Genomic DNA, 17,819 nt, shown 5'->3' with positions numbered 1-17,819 from the left:
CTAGAGTCTAATGCTGTTTCATGTAGAAAAAAGCAGCACAAAAGAGTGCCAAGGTGGAAGCTGCTGGTCAATCGCGCCGAGTGATTCCTGAATTCTCTGCGACTGGTATTGATGACGCTTTGGATCTCTTGTCACTGAATGATTCTTCTGTCAAGGCCAAGGATATTGAAAGACATCCTGAGCGTCGATTCAAGGCTGCCTTGATGGCATTTGAGGAACGTGAGATGCCCAACTTTAAGCGTGATAATCCTGGATTGCGTCAGAGTCAGTTGAAGGAATTGATTTACAAAGCTTTCCAAAAATCCCCCGAGAATCCATTTAATCAAGCTAACGTGTTGCAATACAATGCTACTCAAGATGATGCCAAGGCCTTGAAGGAAAATAAAAACAAGGAGATCGAAGGTCGTCTACGTATAAATTAGTTTAAAAAAGAAAATATATATCCCCCTCTCTTCTTCGTGTATTATAAGTTTTATTATTGATTGTTTGTTACATTATAAATAAAAATCATTTTCTTTTTTACAAGACACGACCAACGATCTCTTTGAACCCTTTAATCTTGTTACATTCTCGTTTGAGGTTATCTGCCTCTGACGTTTCCCACAGACCGGCTGAGATCATTAACCGTGAGTAGCGAAGACAGGCCTCTTCTCGATAATAATCATACAACTTCTTATTATATTTACGCTATGAAAAGGATGAATAAAATGGGGGAAAACCGATTCTCTCTATCATTTACCTCTTTTGCACGCGTATCTTCTGGATAATGATGAGTCTGATGAATCAAGAAATCATCTGGCAACACCCAATAATCAATACCCGCCAAATAAATCTCATACAAACATGCTGCCTTGTTCGCGCCGTACCCAATAAACCGTTCATCGCACCAGGGCGATCCTTCCTTCTTGTAGATCACATAGGGCTCATATGAATAATTGTAGTCTGTCACTTTATAGGGTTGCGATGACTCATACCATTTCGAGTAATTGGTCGATCCATGTCCTCTTGTCCAACCGAGATGGAACATATCGATCTTACCTTGCTGCACAATTGTCATCAGATCGTTCTTTTCCGTCGGAAACGTCCTCCAATCCTCTCCGTCCTGCTCCACGATGAATTCAAAAGCGGGAATCACGACTGCGCCCTTACCCTGTCTCAACTTGTCCATGACCTCTGTGTGTCGTTTGAGAGACTGTCTGAAATCGGTGCACAAGTGAAAATCGACGTCGAGCATCATGATGTATTCAGTACGTGCAAACAGTTTGGCCGCGTTACGCCACATGTTGAACTGTCGATCAAACTTGTCGACGATGAGATGAATGTCTACGAATCGGGCCATGTCCGGATTGGCTTGGTACATGCTGTGAAGGTCATTGAGGATGGTATGTTTCTCGTGGTCATCATTCACATGAATCGCTGCCGAGATCGGTCCCTTGTATCGTGTGGCCAGTCGACTGAGCACAGGGAACCGGTTGTGAGTGACCAAGGTGGCAATAGAAATATCTTCAGAGTCAAATGTATCGGTTGCTTTAAAATAATAAGGAATCACTTTGCCTGGTCCCATGGCATCAGAAAACACTTTGCTCAGCAATTGTTGTTCTGGTATCGTGTGCTCCACTACGCCTACGAAAGTCAATATGAACCCAAAAAAAAATCGTTAAAATAAACCTTGATCATTCTTCCAAGAGACTAATTGAGATGAATTGTATTTGGTGCCTAGTTGACTTATCGTCGTTGTCTGTTTTATTGTTTGTGTGCTCTTGGAATGCCAGCCAAAGGTAACAAGATAAAGGGTTGAATAGATGAAAGCGCCTATCAGATAAGCATACAGGCTCCATCGAATCGCTCCAACCAAGAGTCGTGTTCCTTTCATGGTGAAAAGAGAGAAAAGAACAGAAAAGAGGAAAATATAGCTAATTAGGGATAATTTAGAGGTAGGACGGTGTGTTACATTCAATATAAAGATTTTTTTATTTGTTACAAAATGTTGTCAATATATATATATAAATGCGCAAGTGTTGCATAAAGTGGACCTTTCTCAATTAAATATATGTAAATGGATGTGATTATTTATAATTTAGCAGAAGGAGCGATCGTGACGATATCATCATAGAGCATGGTCGTCAGGAAATCATCATAACGCTCGCCTGTGACATTAGTAGCAAAGATACGCTTGGCAGCTTCGTACTTGGATGAAGCATATTTAGGACCTAAGTTCTTCTTGATCTTGTCTGTTTCTTCATCGAGGATCTTTAAGAGATAATCGCCTGTGATGACCTTGCCGTCAGACGTACGAGCCTTATGACGAGCCCATTGCCAGAGTTGAGAACGTGAGATTTCGGCTGTAGCAGCGTCTTCCATGAGATTCATGATGGGCACACAGCCGGTGCCTCGTAACCAAGATTCCATATAAGCCAAACCGACTTGAATGTTGTCACGAATACCCTTCTCGGTGATGGCGCCCTTGAAGTTGACATTGAGTAAGTCAAGGCTGGACACTTGGACGTCTTCACGGCGGACATGGATTTGATTAGGTTGAGGCATGTGTTCATTAAAGATGTCGAGGGCAATCTTGACGAGAGCAGGGTGAGCGACCCAGGTACCGTCATGACCAGCAGTGACTTCTCTTAACTTGTCAGTACGGACCTTGGTCATGGCAGCTTCGTTTGCCTTAGCATCGTCCTTGATGGGGATTTGAGCAGCCATGCCTCCCATAGCATGGACACCACGCTTGTGACATGTCTGGATCAATAAACGGACATAGGCATCCATGAAAGGGACAGTCATAGTCACAGCAGAACGGTCGGGTAAGACGTATTCAGGGTGCTGACGAAGCTTCTTGATGAATGAAAAGATATAGTCCCATCGTCCACAGTTAAGACCAGATGAGTGTTCGCGTAATTCGTAAATGATCTCGTCCATTTCAAAGGCAGCAAGGATCGTTTCAATTAAGACGGTACCGCGAATGGTGCCTCGGGGAATGTTGATCATGTCTTGAGCTACATTAAAGATGTCATTCCATAATCTATCTCACAAAAAGTCCATCAGTTTCATTCTCTTTTTTTTTTTTCTTTTCCTACCTGGCTTCCAAATGAGATTCCATCTTGGGCAAGTAAAAGTAAGGGCCTTTACCGCGTTTGATGAGTTCTTTGGCGTTGTGGAAGAAGTAGAGAGCGAAATCAAAAATGGAGGCAGAACAAGGTTCACCATCGACAATGACATGCTTTTCAACCATGTGCCATCCTCTAGGTCTGCATATATAAAATACACAAGTTAGTCCGAAACATTCCCAAAAGGAGTAATGGTTTGTTGTTACCTAACAATGAGTGTAGCCAGCTTGCCATCCTTACGAAGCTCGTATTTCTTGCCGTTAGGATTAGCAAAGGAAATCGATTCACGAACAGCGTCGCGCAAGTTGACTTGACCACTGATCATGTTTTCCCATGTGGGTGCACTTGAGTCTATATTTAAAAAGTGAATACAAGAATATATAAATGGGTAATAAATATTACCTTCGAAGTCAGCCATGAATGTATAAGCTCCCGAGTTCAAAGCGTTGATGATCATCTTGCGGTCAACAGGACCAGTGATTTCCACACGACGGTCTTGAAGACCAGGAGCAGGTGGAGCAGCACGCCAGTTAGGATCGTTACGAATATAAGCTGTTTCAGGTAAGAAATCAGGAAGGACACCACGGTCAAGTTCTTGTTGACGAAGAGCACGTTTTTGTAAGAGTGTCTTTCGGGTAGGATTGAAAATACGATGAAGGGTAGCGACAAATTGTAATGCTTGAGGAGAAAGGATTTCGGTTTCAGCAGCAGTGACAGGTGCCAAGATGGCTACACCAGGAACAGTGGACTTTAATAAACTTGCGGATCTTGCGGCGACAGACATTTTGAATTAAAGAAAGAAAAAAAAGAGAGAAATAGAGAGAGAGAAAGGATCTAAATTTATATAAATGTGCTTACTACACATCATCATTATCTTTGTTCTCATATTTTTCTCAAGTGACTGTTATTCCACCGAGTCAAACAAAAAACCCTTTGGAAAACAAGACGTTATCACATGTCACTTTTAACACATTCACATGAATTAAAGGTGAAAAAGCGGAAGAGCATGGATAAAGGTTTTCTTAGGGAGGTAAAGTATGTGAAGTTGCATTTAAGGGTCAAACTTTCCCTTACCTTCTTTTACCTTTCAATTTAAAAAGGGAATATTCTAAAGCCGACCTTGTCCCTCCTCCCCTTCTTCGTCCTTCTTTGCCTCCTTATAAAAAAAATACATAGGGTATAATTGTCAAGTTGTAACTGCTATTGACCTCATTTCAAATCCCGATGATTTGTGATGACCAATTTTATTGAAATGTAAGATTGCATAAGGGCCATGAAAAAAAGTACATTTATTTATTTATAAAAGACGATTATGGACACGTGATGTCTTTATTACATCGCTCTTAATCTGGATAGCTCAAAGAAGAGGAATGTTTATAGAGCGTCTTTTCAGAAAGTATAAAGACACATCAAGTGTGAAATGATATCACAAGAGTGTGAATGCCGCGAGAGTTCCAGAAATAATACCGACACGATAATACATCAGATATCACACTGGATGTACCGTCACACAAGACTTGGGTATATAAACCAGGATGATTCACAGACTTTTCTCTTTTTGCTACAATTACACCAAAATCCTTTTGTCTGTATAAATATGGAAAAGGATGAACTGCTGTCTATGGATTACGTCGTTAGTGCGAAATAGTATCGTCTTGAAAACATTGGCCAAGCGTAATTACACCAATACACCAATTAGGATAAAGTGAGATCTTTTAAAAAATGAGTGCTATTGCTGCTGCAAAACAGTTAGAATACATGTTTGTGCGACTGCAAAGATGGGCGATTACCAGAGAGCGATTTTTACTGTACTTTTGTTAATTATTGACGTTAATTTTATAAAACATTGTCGCAAAATAGAAAAATTATTTACGTAAAAAGACGACAAAGAAAAATATGTTTGAATAAAACGACATCAAGTCAAAAGAGAGAAAAAGTATATTAGTATTAGAGCATATATTCTAATATTAGTTTTACTTACCACCAAGGTGCATTCTGGGGAGGGTAGCGATAACTACCCAGGATTTTATAAAAAAAAAAAAAAAAAAAGGAACGGAGGACTGAGAGAACCCAGAGCATCAGAAGAGACTATTGAGGAATGTCCTAAATATACGCCAGAGAGCAAAGAGGGCGGGACAAGCTAGTTTTGATTGGTGAATCTTTGAACACTCAGAGGGACATTTGATAACTGCTGTAAAGAAGCAAAAAAAGGACTCAATTAAAATGGGTTTTTATATGTTTTTCTTTTTCAAACAGGTTTCAGGATCAAGTACCCGGAACAAAGAAATCATATCAAATAGGAGATATCTACGTGGTGATTGTTCAAGAATATGCATTGCCAAATATGACTACATGTTCTTCTGATTTTATGGAAAAACCGAATAAAGAATTTAAACTTTTACAGAGATTAAAGAGGGCTATTTCTAATAGTAAGCTAATTTCAACTCCAACAAGGCTGATACTAGGAAAATATTCTTGGCGACGACGAATTTACATTTCGTACAGCATGAATTTTGTTCTCGCCATTGGATGCATTTATTTTCGATCACAGGCGAATTTACTTTCCGGAAAGAGTGTATAACGCATTTTAAAGACGTCAAAAGATGGGTCGACCACGTCTTTTCAATGAGCAGAAAAAGGTCATTCTAGGCTGTATTGGATTATATAAAAAAAGGATGATAACAAAAGCCATTCCACAACCAAGTAGAAAACAACGTTAAGACCTAGTGGTCAAATAGATCTGTCATGAAGACCATTTCCTAATATATTTCCTTCATTGACACGAGTTTTTTTTTTTTTTTTTTTTTTCAAAAGCTCTAGGTCCGATAGGGCTGTCGGGTGGATACACTTGGTTTATATACCACCGATGTCCTTGGTTCTGGATAGTCACTCACATAACGATGATAATAAGCTGGATTTGTCATTGAACTTATTTTTGTTTGCTTCTGTACCTCTTTTCAAATGCTAGTACAATTTGTCTTTTGTATACGTCTTTGGTTGCCAAGGGTTTTTGTTTTTAATGCTAATATTGAATGCTTTGTGTGGTTTTTTACGTTGAATAAAACAGTGAAGTATCAGCTGACAGCCTTTATTGTTGAATAGAAAGAAGGACAAGTAAATGGGATTATGGTATGAAATTTGTCTATTACATGGAATCGAGAGATTATATGATCTATAAACATACACCTGATACATAGGGCCATGAAAAGAGTCTACGTAATGTTTGTGATACGAAAAGCTTATTTTCATCATTGACTGCATGAAGCGGAGTTCACTATATAAACACTTGCTTCCTCTTCATGTGTAAAAAGAGTATTCATGTGATATGAAGACGTGCTTCATTTTGGATTTATTAAATGTCGCTTAAAGTAAGTTTATTTGAGGTTTATGAAAGTATTGTTGTATCATATAAAAAAGCCTTTTACTACAAAGCTTCTTGAGTTACTCTTTTACATTCAACTCATTCCTGTAGAACTAGCTTTTGATATATATTTTAAAGTATGAACTATTTTGGCTGTTGAAATATTAAGAAAGGCATCTTTTATGCTTTCATTAGACATCCCTTCCCTTTCTCTCTTTTTCATACCTCTTAGAGCCGGTATAGGTATAATATTCTTTTGTGGAGCATCTCCTAACTTGATGAGAGCCTTTATCTTTACCATAGGAAGCATAAAATACTTGTTTATTGTGCAAAGAGAAAGACCTTTTAAGCCCTCACTTGCCATAACGTTATCCAACAGCGAACAGCCAATATTTTGCTCAGAATAATAGATATGTTCATCAGTGCCTGTCTTCACACTGTTTACAATAACAACATCTGCGGTGAAGTCATCAGTTCGAATCAAGCTCACAAAAGCAGCGTCTTGCTTCCTATTTGGGCCTCGTAAGTTGTCCAAACCATTAAAAAGCATATACACGTACAGTGATGTTTATCTATTTAGCGTGAGTCCTTTAGTCAAAAACCTTATCAAACATTTAAAGTTTGCCTTCTTACGTATTAGACAATAATGTGCATGAGGCAAATAAGAGCTATAAAAAAAAAACCGGAAACTAATGAAAAATATACTGCTGTTTGTTACCAGGTGGCAGACGTGGCATTAAGAAATTTGCCATTAGCACACAGGCAAACGACTCTGTTGCTGTAATGTCCGAAGATGCGCTTTTGGAATGCTTGGCAGCAGCAGTTTTATCAAATTGCTTTAATATTCATCGTTACCTAGTAACATCTATTGTCTGTTCGATGCATTCATTCCTCCAATGCTATTAGCTCCTGAACCACAGCGGGGATTTATATTAGCTTCTATGTCCAAAGACACTTCTTGATCAGCACTGGTCACTGTTAGTTTATGATTTGAGATGGTCAATTACGTCGATATAATGCGAGTTAGATTCTTTATTAAAAAAGAGAAGGAATATGGCAAGTCAATATGAGCTTTACAGGGGAATTAATGTTAATATTATTTATCATCTAATGTAATAGAGAAACATATGCTCTACTCTAAGATTACAAGTATTAAAACAATTCGTAACAAACACGTCAGTCGTATCGCGTGTTTGAACAGTATAGCTGGTTATGGTACGCTACAATGTATATGGCCCTTCTATTTTCTTTTGTTCATGTTTTGGAGCTAAATGCGCTCTCAAAAGCACAATTAACGCGCGGTTGAGCATTTTGGCATACCAAAACTTGCTTTTCCATATATTATATGAGTGCCATCTTCATAATATAGGTTCCCATTGTCTCATTTCTTGAATCTTTTTTTATCACATCAGCAAGTGGTGTCTTTTGAAATGGATGATCGGATAGCGAGCGAGTAGTAGATTCTTAAAAACTGTAATTTTTGACAATTCAATGTTTGTTACACAACATTGATGATGGGATGTAAATATGGGTGTGCTTAGATAAATCAGCCAATTACCAAAAATAATGAGATCGTGGCGCAATTTTTAGCCATTAATCTGCCTATTATTTTTTCTCACTTCTTTTTTTCTTTTATTCATCTAAAACTTAAAGATGGCTGATATTACCACTCGTCAAGTTAGTGCTGCAAACACTCTTGAATATCGTCTTTACTTTGGTAAAATGAATATATTTATATAAAACAATACCCAAAATATAAACTCATCATAAAAACACATGTACAGAAAAGAACGGTGTCCCTGTCTCTCCTTTCCACGACATTCCTCTCTTTGCTAATGAAGAAAAGACCATCTTTAACATGGTTGTTGAAATTCCTCGTTGGTCCAATGCCAAGCTTGAAGTAAGTTGACAGTTAAATCGCGTGTTCCTACTATTAATCAAAAATTTTCTTAACACATAGATCAGCAAGGAAATTGCCATGAACCCCATCATTCAAGATACCAAGAAGGGTAAGCTTAGATATGTCCGTAACTGCTTCCCTCACAAGGGTTACATTTGGAACTATGGTGCTTTTCCTCAGGTAATAATAATAATTATATGATTCATTAGATAGTTTTGTAATATGCGTGTATATGTCATAGACTTGGGAAGACCCTAACCACTCTCACCCTGAAACCAAGGCTCGTGGTGATAATGACCCCATTGATGTCATTGAAATTGGTGAGCAAGTTGCTCATGTTGGTCAAATTAAGCAAGTCAAAATTTTGGGTGTCATGGCTCTCTTAGATGAAGGTGAAACTGACTGGAAAGTCATTGCCATTGATATCAATGACCCATTGGCTTCCAAGCTGAACGGTAAGTTGTTGTAGGGAAAAGAAAAAAGAAAGGGGAGAGAGTGACACGTTTTATAGATATTGAAGATGTCGAAAAGCATCTCCCTGGTCTCATTCGTGCTACTAACGAATGGTTCCGTATTTACAAGATTCCTGATGGCAAGCCTGAAAACGTCTTTGCTTTCAGTGGTGAAGCCAAAAACAAAAAGTACGCTACTGATGTTGTCTTTGAAACCCACGAAGCTTGGAAACAATTGATCAACGGCAGTGCCGACAAGAAGGATATTGATGCGTAAGTGTTTAGAAAAAGACAAACTATATTCATATTTTCTCATATTACATATATAGTACCAACACTTCTGTTGAAGGCTCTCCTTACAAGGCCGACTCTGTTGACATCCCTGCTGTAAGTATATCTAGTGATGTCACATCAAATTCAGCTCTTACAAATCGTTCTTTCATAGGCCGCCCCTCAACCTGCTGCACCTATTGATCCTTCTATTGACAAGTGGTTCTTCATCTCTGGTCACAACTTGTAAATGTGTTTTTTATGGTTTTGTTGTGTGAAAATAAAAATCAAGTTTAAATATGCTTGTTTTTATTATAAAAAGACGCGCGTGTTTATGTGTGAGTGATACTGTGTCGTATTTAAGCAGTAGCAGCAGCAGTTTGCTTCTTGGCTTGAGTACCTTATTGTGAAAGCCGAATTAGCATTGGGAGAAGTTTGTGTATATATACACTTTAAATTACCTTCACGGAAACCGTTCTTGAAACGACGATGGACCTCCTTCAAGTGGGACATGCGACCGGTACCAGTGGTCTTTCTTCTCTTGCCCTTTTCGGACCAGTTGACTAATGAGATGATTAGTTAATGATGTCTATTTCTTTTCTTTGATTGTTTACAGGATCTAATCTTGGCAGAAGGATATCCACATTGAGCACATGTCTTCTTTTGCTTGTGGAAAGCACGGTTACCACAACGTCTGCAGAGGGTGTGGGTCTTGGTGTGGCGTTTACCGAAGGAGCTGGTACCTTTAGTCTATATCATAATGTTAATCATCCATCCATCCATCCATCCAACCATCCGTTGATTACCATTGCTGATTAAAAAATTACCGCGTGTAGGAAGGGAGAGTATGTTGACTGCCGCCCCCCTCATCCTTCAAGAAAACGATTCCATACACACACATGGAGTTACCCCAGGACACATGTCCCTTCGTTCACCCCAGATGATGAAAGCTAAGCCACATAAATTTCAAATAGGGAAGCCTTACAAGTAAAAAGATATAACTGAAAAATAAAAGGAGGAAAGAGAGAGAAAGAGAGAAAGAGAGAAAGAGAATATAGGTAACTCATGCTACTGCATACAAGCTTTAGAGTAAAAGAAGACAAAAGAGAAAGAGAGCGTTATTTCCATATATATTTTTGTGTAATTCTCAATTTTTAATTTCTCTTTTTTTCGTGTTTATTTATACAACAACGCGCTCACGCAGTAAAAAAAAAATGGATAATGCAGTATATGAAACATTGTTGAGAGTAGCTAATCCTGATGGAGCGATTCGACAAGCAGCTGAAAATCAATTGAAAGAGCTTGCTGTTCAGCCTGGTACACATTGCCGTATTGATTAACTCTTGCTTATGTTGACACCTCTTATGTGTTTAGAGTTCCCTATCAGTTTAGCCAAGCTGACCGTGTCTCAGCAGTTCCCAGTACCTCAACGTCAAATATCCTTTTTATTATATTTAATGCTAACTTTTGACTCATATTGCTATTGTCCTTAACCTTATTTTACTTGGCTGCAGTTACACTCAAGAGCTATGTTACAACACATTGGTCGTCAAAGAACGACGACAAGTTTATCGGACCTGAGGCTCCTCCAGAGGTAGACACAACAATACAAAAAAGGATAACTGACACCCTTTGTATTATAGGCCAAGGCTGCTGTTCGAGAAATCATTATTACCGGCCTTCAGGATCCAGAATCAAAAATTCGAGTTGTCAGTGCCTATGTTGTATCAAAGATCGCCCATGACGATTTTCCCGAAGACTGGCCACAGTTGTTTGATATCTTGTTGAATTATTTAAAAGGAAGTAATACAGATAGCGTTCATGGCGCAATGCATGTTTTGTTGGAAATGGTCAAGAAAGATATCAGTATTCAACAGCTGCCTCAAATTGGACCTGTCTTGATTCCCGAAATGTTTCGTATTTTGACATCTGATAACGTATAGAACAAAAGCAAGAAGGGAAAATGACTTGAGTTAATTTTTTATTCTTTAGGCTTATTCATTCAGCACAAGAGGAAGAGCCGTTGATATATTTACCAGTTGTGTCGAGATGTTATCAACCTTGCGTGCAGAGAATCCTACACTAGCTGACCAATTTATCGCGCCTATTATCCCTCAATGGCTTGAAGCCTATGTCGTCATTTTAAACCATCACGTTCAAGACGATCCCAAGAGAGCAACAGAGGAATACGGACTAAAGATGAAAGTGGTCAAGTGTATCTGCAGCATCAGCGCCGAATTTCCTAAATACATCTCTGCCAACTTGCCTAAGCTGTTTGAACCCATCTGGACAGAATTATACAGCTTAAAGGAACGATATGTTGCCGAATTTATCAGTGATTCTGGAGAGATTGGTGAGACCTTTGCTGACTCGGACGGTAACGAGATTGGATTCCAGAACCTACTGTATGCCCTGTTTGACTTTGTAGCTGGTGCATGCAATAAAAAGACGGTTCGAGAACTCTTTATCAAGGACGGTACGACGACACCGTTCTTTGAACAGTTGCTTTACGTTTACATCATCTATATGCAGATCACCCAGGAACAGGTCGAGATGTGGTCCATGGATGCCAACCAATACGTTGCGGACGAAGAGGACGGTACTTACACATTCAACGCTCGTGTTGCCTCCATCGATGTACTCTTATCCTTACAAGAAGCCTTCCCGGTTCCTTTCTTCCGTGCCCTGACGGTAGCCGTGCAAAGACATATTGCAGAATCCAATGAAGTCAGAGCGGCTGGAAACGGTGATTGGTGGAAGATTCAAGAGTCTTGCTTATTGGCCGTCGGCCGTCTTTCTGAAGAACTGACCGATGCCCTGGCTGATCCTGCCAAGAATGTTCAGTTCGATCTCAAGAGTTTATTTGACCATGTCGTACTCGAAGACATGAAGGCCTCAGGTAATAATAATAATAATAATAAACAAACAAAAAGTGTTAACAGCCCTTATTTAGAATATCCTTTCTTACAGGGCCGTGCTTTTGTATTTGCCTCTGAATTTGCCAAGGTTTTACCAACCGAGATGGCAAGTCAATACGTGTCTGTGGCGGTTCATGCTCTGCAGTCGCCTACCAGCGGAATCCCTGTCAAGATTTCAGCTTTAAGAGCGTTGAACAACTATTGTAAATACTTGAACGCAGTGTACATTTCCAACTATCAAGTTCAAATTATGGAAGGCACATGCTTACTATTGTCTAATGCCACAGAAGAATCATTGATGCTTCTGCTCGATACATTGGGTTCTGCTATCAAGGTAATATAGCTGTGCATGTGCATTCGGTTTCTTATAGTATTATAGATCAATCAAGAAGTAACAGCTAAATACGATCAAATTCTGACACCTGCCATTTTGCAAGTATGGCAAAAGTATGCTTCTGACTCTATTATCACCAGCTATATTCTTGATTTGTTTGAAGAGTTGGCAAAAAACAGTTTCTATTATGCTGCTTTGTGCCAAACAGCGCTTCCATTCATTCGACAAGTCTTTACCACACCCAACACCGACCCTGTTGTCCAAGCAGTAAGTTCTTTTTTTTTTTCTTTTTTTTTTTTGGGCTCACTCTTACTGTTTTGGTAGTCTGCTATTGATTTATTGACGGCCATGACCGCATTTGGACCATCTCCTTTGCCCAGAGAGTTTACTGAACAAATGTTTCCTGAATTGATGCAATTGGTCTGGAACGTGCATGATATCGATGTACATCAAAGTGCACAAGAGTGCCTGAAGAAGTTGATTAGTAAAGACTGTGAACATTTACTGCAATGGTAAGAAATATTGATGTTACATCATATACTTATACAGTTTTCTAGGCATGACGGTTCTGGTAAATCAGCTCTGGATTATATTATGCACTTTATTGCTCGATTGCTTGAACCCACTGGCTCCGACTCGGATGCTCTCTTTGTAGGTGATCTTATTGTGACCTTGATTCAAAAGGCTGGTAACAGTATAGCTCCTGTCTTGCCTGATGTCTTGACTGCCGTACTCGGCCGTTTGATGAATACAGACTCCCAGCCATTTATTCAATCCCTTGTCATGATCTTTGCACACTTGATCATCTCTCAACAAGAGACTGTATTCAACTACCTGTGTAATATACAAATTAGCGGAAAGAGCGGATTAGAGATCTTGATGACTACTTGGTGTGATAACTATGACAGTTTCTCTGGTTACTATACATTGAAAGTCAGGTAAGCAAAGAAATAATAGGGGAGAACGTGTGCTCATGATACTACCAGTGCTGTTGCATTGTCCAAGATGTTCCTTGCCAATGATCCTAGACTTCAAAATATTCATGTCAAGGGTGAGATTGTCGTCAATCCTAATGGAGGCATTGTCACTCGCTCAAGAGCTAAAAAGAGTAAAACATAATATTAAAGAGTAAGGGGGGACGATATTAACAATGATTGTCATGGTAGACCCTGATCAATATACAGCAATTCCTGTGCCTGCCAAGATTATCAAGCTTTTGATTGCGGATACAACCAACACGTTACTGGCTGATCAACATCCTATTGAAGACGCCGAGTCTGTTGGCGATGACGATGAAGTAAGAAAAAACAAGTAACAAAGAAAAAAGTGCTGATCCTTTTTTAATTGATAGACGGCAGAATGGGAGGATGTTGAAGATGATCTGTTTGCTACTCGCAATGATATCAACTATCTGTCCGACATGTTGGCCAATATTGAAAATAATGATGACGAAGAAGATAATCCTGACCTGAAAAACGATCCTATTTATCAAACAGACATGAAAGTGTACTTGACTGATTTCTTACGGAACTGCCATGTACACAACATCAACCATTTCAACGAGATTTGTACTAGTCAGCTAAACCAAGAAGAAAAGGATACTTTAAATTACATCCTTGGTTAATAATATAATAAACAGGTTTATTAAGTCATGACTGTTGCTTCATGGATAGCTCTCTTTATACGATCTGCCATCATACGGTCCTTTCTTCCGATCAGAGATGTTGCCTTTCCTGTTTGCCCTGCTCTTGCCGTACGACCGACTCGATGAAGATAGTCGATGACGGAGGTAGGAAAGTCAAAGAGGATGACATGGTCGACAAATGTAGTGTCAATGCCTCTGGACGCAATATCTGTACTGATGAGCATCTTGTGAGAGGGATCTTGTTCAAACAGTTCGAGTGCTTCCTTTCGATCCATTAGTGCATCCTTGTAGAGAACAAGTGTCTTTTGATGCTTCGACTCTAAAAATTTATGCAGCAGTTCGGCGGATTTACGGGTGTTGCAGAATATCAGTGTCTTTTTATCCTTGATGTTTTTCTTGAGGATCTCGAGCAAGGCGAGCTGTCTGTTTCCTTGAAACCGATCGAGGTCGACAAAAGATTGCTTGAGATTGGGTAGTGATCGATGTAACGAAGGTGTGGTTATTTTGGTCATGTGAGGAAATAGTTTGTCGAGCGTCTTGTTGACTGATCGAGGTAGCGTGGCGGACACAACCATGACTTTTTCGTCGTTCTTTTCGCGGATCCTTCGGATAATCTGCTTACAGTCCTCGCCCCAGCCCTTGTCAAACATCGAGTCGGCCTCATCAATCACGAGATACTTTGTGTCAGATAGAGAGATCAGTCCGTTTCGAAGTGAGATGGCGATAGACGTCGGTGTGGAGACGATTAGGTCTACAGGACCGTCTTCGAGCGGCGTCTTATTTTTACCTTCCATGCCGACCACGCGTAACTTGACGATATGACTTAGTGATTTGGCGGTCCTGACGACCTGCTGAATCAGTTCTCGTGTCGGCACGAGCACAAGGGCACGCGGTCGGTACGGACGTCTGTCGATGTTCTTTTCATCCTGTTTGAGCAGTTCGATCGTAGGCAGTAAATAAGCTAAGGTCTTGCCAGACCCTGTTTCTGCGGCAACCAAGATATGGTGACAACGACGATCGAGTAGTTGAGGTATTGCTAAAGCTTGAATCTCGGTAGGTCGGCAATCAGGAAGGATCTGGCGAACGGCTTGAACGACAGGCTCGCTTAGCTCAAGATCCTCAAATTGTTCTGATGTAGCGATCTTTTTGATGGGAGCAATCTCTTCCAGCCGTCGTTTCACGGGAATGTAAGGGCCGCCACTTCCGCTCTTTTTGGTCGTTTTTAGCTTGTTTCTGAGTAGATCTCGACGTTCACGGCCGTTGAGTCCGTCCGGTTTGAGATGTTTGGTTAATGTTGATATATTTGGTTTACGAAGTGCTGCACGTTTTGAACATTGGGGTAGACTGGTTGAAAAGAAACGAGTACCGAACGATAAAAACAGATTCATAACAGTTGTAATGTAACCCCCCTCTCTCAATGATTTTTGTTAAATTTGGAAAGTCCAAGCCACTTAGATGTAAGAGTCAGAGGTTGCGGAAAAAGAAAAAAAAAAAGCAATGGGTGTACTTTGATGTGTGATGAGAGAGAGAGAATGAGATAGAGAAAAGAGAGCCAAAGAGAATATAACTTTTTTTTTCTTTCTCTTTTTTTTTTTTATATCTAAATAACCCATGTCTCACGACAAATATCAATCACCTTTGGTCTCTCGTTATGCATCCAAGGAGATGGCCTACAACTTCTCCGAAGACAAGCGTTACTCTACCTGGCGCAAGCTATGGCTCAACTTGGCTATTGCTGAAAAGCAACTCGGTTTGAATGATATTACGGATGAAGCTATTGAACAAATGAAGGCCAACATCTATAATATTGATTACAAGGTCGCTGCCGAAGAAGAAAAGAGACGTAGACACGATGTCATGGCTCACGTTCATGCTTTTGGTTTGGTTGCTCCTGCAGCTGCCCCCATTATCCATTTGGGTGCCACCTCTTGTTATGTCACAGGTATAATATAAAAAGAAAAAAAGAAAAAACAATGGAAAAAAGATGTCTAATAGCTATTAGACAATGGTGATTTGATTATCTTACGTGATGCTTATGATATTGTTATCAACAAGCTTGTTCATGTCATTGACAAGCTCTCCAAGTTTGCTGAACAGTATCGTGCCTTACCTACCTTAGGTTTCACTCACTTCCAACCTGCTCAATTGGTTACTGTTGGTAAGCGTGCTACCTTGTGGATCCAGGAATTATTGTGGGATCTGCGTAACTTTGAGCGTGCCCGTAATGATTTAAAGTTACGTGGTGTCAAAGGAACTACGGGTACCCAGGCCTCTTTTATGGCCCTTTTCAACGGCGATCATGACAAAGTAGAACAATTGGACCAGTTAGTTGTCGAACTCTCCGGTTTCAAGGAAGCCTACCCTGTCTGCGGTCAAACATACTCTCGCAAGATCGACATTGACATCCTCCACCCTCTTTCTGGCTTTGGTGCTACTGCTCATAAGATTGCTACTGATATCCGTTTATTGGCCAATCTAAAGGAAGTTGAAGAACCCTTTGAAAAGGACCAAATCGGATCCTCTGCCATGGCCTATAAGCGTAATCCCATGCGTTCCGAACGTATCTGTTCCCTTTCCCGTCACTTGATGATCCTTGTCAACGATGCACTTCAGACCAGTGCCGTTCAATGGTTCGAGCGTACCTTGGACGACAGTGCCAACCGTCGTATTTCTCTTCCTGAAGCATTCTTGACGACCGATATCATATTAACTACCCTTCAAAACGTCTGTGAGGGCATGGTTGTCTATCCCAAGGTCATTGAACGTCGTATTCTGCAAGAACTTCCTTTCATGGCAACCGAAAACATCATTATGGCTATGGTCAAGAAGGGCGGTGATCGTCAAGAATGCCACGAACAGATTCGTGTCTTGTCTCATCAAGCTGCTCATGTCGTCAAGATGGAAGGTGGTGAAAATGATTTGATTGAGCGTGTCAAGAAGACCGAATACTTTAAGCCTATTTGGGAAGAACTCCCTGCCTTGCTCGATCCGTCTACCTTCATCGGTCGTGCTCCCGAACAAGTCGACTCTTTCTTGCTCAAGCATGTCAAGCCTGCCTTGGCTCCTTATGCCGATGTACTCAAGGAGGAATCCAAGGCTGAATTGTCAGTTTAAGAGAAGAAAAAAAATACACTTTATTACAAAATGTTATTATTATTACTATTATTACTACTACGTGGTTTCCCCCCGTATTTCTTGATTTTCTTTTTTATGTATAAAGTATACAACACATATATATTTCATTTAGTTATAGCGACCCATGATTTCAGTTGATTTTCGTGCTGGTGCAGCATCTTCCGCAGGAAGTTCTTCACCACTCACAAATTTCGTAAAGCTTCCTTCCAAGGTTCCCCAAAGCGAGGTCAGTGTTCTCTTTTGGAAATTTGGTTTTAGCCAAGAACTAGGATCGACACTAGAACAAATGTGAGAATGTGTATTTTTTTATTATTTATTATTTTTTTCGTACCTTGATTTTCTACCAGATGCGTTTTCCAAGTAAGCCTTAAACGCAGACAATTGATCGATCAGAGGTTGATGCAGGTACGGACTACTCTTTATGTGTGAACGGACAGCTTCGTCAATTGCCTCATAGTATCGTCTTGCTTCATCCAAGTATCCAAGATCTGCCAAAGTCCAGGCACGAGCTAACTTGTAACCTTGCAAGAATGGTAAGCATCCAGAATGCTTCAAGTGATGGCTAAATTCGTATATTTCTGTTAGATCGCAATCCATATCACTACCGATCAATGTCAGTCGAACGTTCATCATGTCTATGCCCGAATGGATGGCTGTTTGTGGAGAAAGCAAGTAGCTATCTTTTAAGTGAGTA

The 17,819-nt window shown here is 40.0% G+C and overlaps 10 protein-coding genes across 10 annotated transcripts in view; 4 read left to right on the top strand and 6 right to left on the bottom strand.

Moving 5' to 3' along the window:
• RHIMIDRAFT_286467 (DUF1014-domain-containing protein) overlaps positions 1-422 on the top strand; it is a gene marked incomplete at both ends in the record, with an annotated part of 894 nt that extends 472 nt beyond the window's left edge. Inside the window, one exon of the mRNA XM_023613384.1 lies at positions 27-422. Within this exon, the coding sequence (XP_023461961.1) occupies positions 27-422 (396 nt within the window). The remainder of the gene's footprint in view (positions 1-26) is intronic.
• A 97-nt stretch (positions 423-519) lies between these two features.
• RHIMIDRAFT_247881 (uncharacterized protein) lies at positions 520-1,564 on the bottom strand (the record flags this gene model as incomplete). Its single annotated transcript, XM_023610460.1, has 2 exons — positions 520-687; positions 740-1,564. The coding sequence occupies 2 exons, from the start codon at positions 1,562-1,564 to the stop codon at positions 520-522; spliced, it is 993 nt and encodes a 330-aa protein (XP_023461960.1).
• A 506-nt stretch (positions 1,565-2,070) lies between these two features.
• Positions 2,071-3,894, bottom strand: RHIMIDRAFT_208189 (malate synthase; the record flags this gene model as incomplete). The annotated part of the gene is made up of 4 exons (XM_023607038.1): positions 2,071-3,025; positions 3,081-3,251; positions 3,317-3,461; positions 3,513-3,894. 4 exons carry the CDS (start codon positions 3,892-3,894, stop codon positions 2,071-2,073), a joined length of 1,653 nt encoding a protein of 550 aa, XP_023461959.1.
• A 2,553-nt stretch (positions 3,895-6,447) lies between these two features.
• Positions 6,448-7,466, bottom strand: RHIMIDRAFT_269400 (uncharacterized protein). Its single transcript, XM_023612131.1, has one exon. The coding sequence runs from the start codon at positions 7,019-7,021 to the stop codon at positions 6,566-6,568; it is 456 nt and encodes a 151-aa protein (XP_023461958.1). The 5' UTR covers positions 7,022-7,466; the 3' UTR covers positions 6,448-6,565.
• Positions 7,467-8,124: 658 nt separating this feature from the next.
• On the top strand, positions 8,125-9,343 carry RHIMIDRAFT_241760 (inorganic pyrophosphatase; the record flags this gene model as incomplete). The annotated part of the gene is made up of 7 exons (XM_023609642.1): positions 8,125-8,188; positions 8,256-8,371; positions 8,432-8,551; positions 8,613-8,826; positions 8,883-9,096; positions 9,153-9,210; positions 9,269-9,343. The coding sequence occupies 7 exons, from the start codon at positions 8,125-8,127 to the stop codon at positions 9,341-9,343; spliced, it is 861 nt and encodes a 286-aa protein (XP_023461957.1).
• RHIMIDRAFT_76744 (60S ribosomal protein L37) lies at positions 9,266-9,966 on the bottom strand. Its single transcript, XM_023615667.1, has 4 exons — positions 9,900-9,966; positions 9,708-9,843; positions 9,555-9,656; positions 9,266-9,493 (listed from the first exon to the last, which is right to left on the bottom strand). The coding sequence occupies exons 1-4, from the start codon at positions 9,900-9,902 to the stop codon at positions 9,453-9,455; spliced, it is 282 nt and encodes a 93-aa protein (XP_023461956.1). The 5' UTR covers positions 9,903-9,966; the 3' UTR covers positions 9,266-9,452.
• A 312-nt stretch (positions 9,967-10,278) lies between these two features.
• On the top strand, positions 10,279-13,979 carry RHIMIDRAFT_76690 (ARM repeat-containing protein). The gene is made up of 12 exons (XM_023615666.1): positions 10,279-10,410; positions 10,468-10,529; positions 10,598-10,687; positions 10,737-11,030; positions 11,086-11,992; positions 12,047-12,345; positions 12,391-12,612; positions 12,670-12,857; positions 12,903-13,283; positions 13,332-13,453; positions 13,512-13,642; positions 13,697-13,979. The coding sequence occupies exons 1-12, from the start codon at positions 10,308-10,310 to the stop codon at positions 13,967-13,969; spliced, it is 3,072 nt and encodes a 1,023-aa protein (XP_023461955.1). The 5' UTR covers positions 10,279-10,307; the 3' UTR covers positions 13,970-13,979.
• A 97-nt stretch (positions 13,980-14,076) lies between these two features.
• Positions 14,077-15,048, bottom strand: RHIMIDRAFT_187957 (DEAD-domain-containing protein; the record flags this gene model as incomplete). Its single annotated transcript, XM_023605893.1, has 1 exon — positions 14,077-15,048. A coding segment is annotated over one exon (972 nt), but the record flags the coding sequence as incomplete, so codon positions are not given.
• A 553-nt stretch (positions 15,049-15,601) lies between these two features.
• RHIMIDRAFT_286463 (adenylosuccinate lyase) lies at positions 15,602-17,104 on the top strand (the record flags this gene model as incomplete). Its single annotated transcript, XM_023613383.1, has 2 exons — positions 15,602-15,932; positions 15,993-17,104. The coding sequence occupies 2 exons, from the start codon at positions 15,602-15,604 to the stop codon at positions 17,102-17,104; spliced, it is 1,443 nt and encodes a 480-aa protein (XP_023461953.1).
• Positions 17,105-17,233: 129 nt separating this feature from the next.
• RHIMIDRAFT_247874 (uncharacterized protein) overlaps positions 17,234-17,819 on the bottom strand; it is a gene marked incomplete at both ends in the record, with an annotated part of 2,219 nt that continues 1,633 nt past the window's right edge. The window contains 3 exons of the mRNA XM_023610459.1: positions 17,234-17,402; positions 17,457-17,687; positions 17,731-17,778. Of these exons, the coding sequence (XP_023461952.1) occupies positions 17,234-17,402; positions 17,457-17,687; positions 17,731-17,778 (448 nt within the window). The remainder of the gene's footprint in view (positions 17,403-17,456; positions 17,688-17,730; positions 17,779-17,819) is intronic.

This window comes from Rhizopus microsporus (genome assembly GCF_002708625.1).
Source record: "Rhizopus microsporus ATCC 52813 unplaced genomic scaffold scaffold_25, whole genome shotgun sequence".
Taxonomy (NCBI): domain Eukaryota; kingdom Fungi; phylum Mucoromycota; class Mucoromycetes; order Mucorales; family Rhizopodaceae; genus Rhizopus; species Rhizopus microsporus.
This window is presented reverse-complemented; position numbering and strand designations above follow the sequence as displayed.

What these genes read in the sequence shown, in the direction of transcription:
- RHIMIDRAFT_269400 (XM_023612131.1), bottom strand. Translation starts at nt 7,021, where the DNA reads ATGCTTTTTAATGGTTTGGACAACTTACGAGGCCCAAATAGGAAGCAA.
- RHIMIDRAFT_76744 (XM_023615667.1), bottom strand. An exon ending in TTCTGCCAAGATTAGATCCT is followed by an intron (nt 9,657 to 9,707) that starts GTAAACAATCAA and finishes TCATCTCATTAG; the next exon opens with TCAACTGGTCCGAAAAGGGC. An exon ending in CAAGAACGGTTTCCGTGAAG is followed by an intron (nt 9,494 to 9,554) that starts GTAATTTAAAGT and finishes TTTCACAATAAG; the next exon opens with GTACTCAAGCCAAGAAGCAA.
- RHIMIDRAFT_76690 (XM_023615666.1), top strand. Translation starts at nt 10,308, where the DNA reads ATGGATAATGCAGTATATGAAACATTGTTGAGAGTAGCTAATCCTGAT. An exon ending in CATTGGGTTCTGCTATCAAG is followed by an intron (nt 12,346 to 12,390) that starts GTAATATAGCTG and finishes ATAGTATTATAG; the next exon opens with ATCAATCAAGAAGTAACAGC. An exon ending in CTGTTGGCGATGACGATGAA is followed by an intron (nt 13,643 to 13,696) that starts GTAAGAAAAAAC and finishes TTTAATTGATAG; the next exon opens with ACGGCAGAATGGGAGGATGT.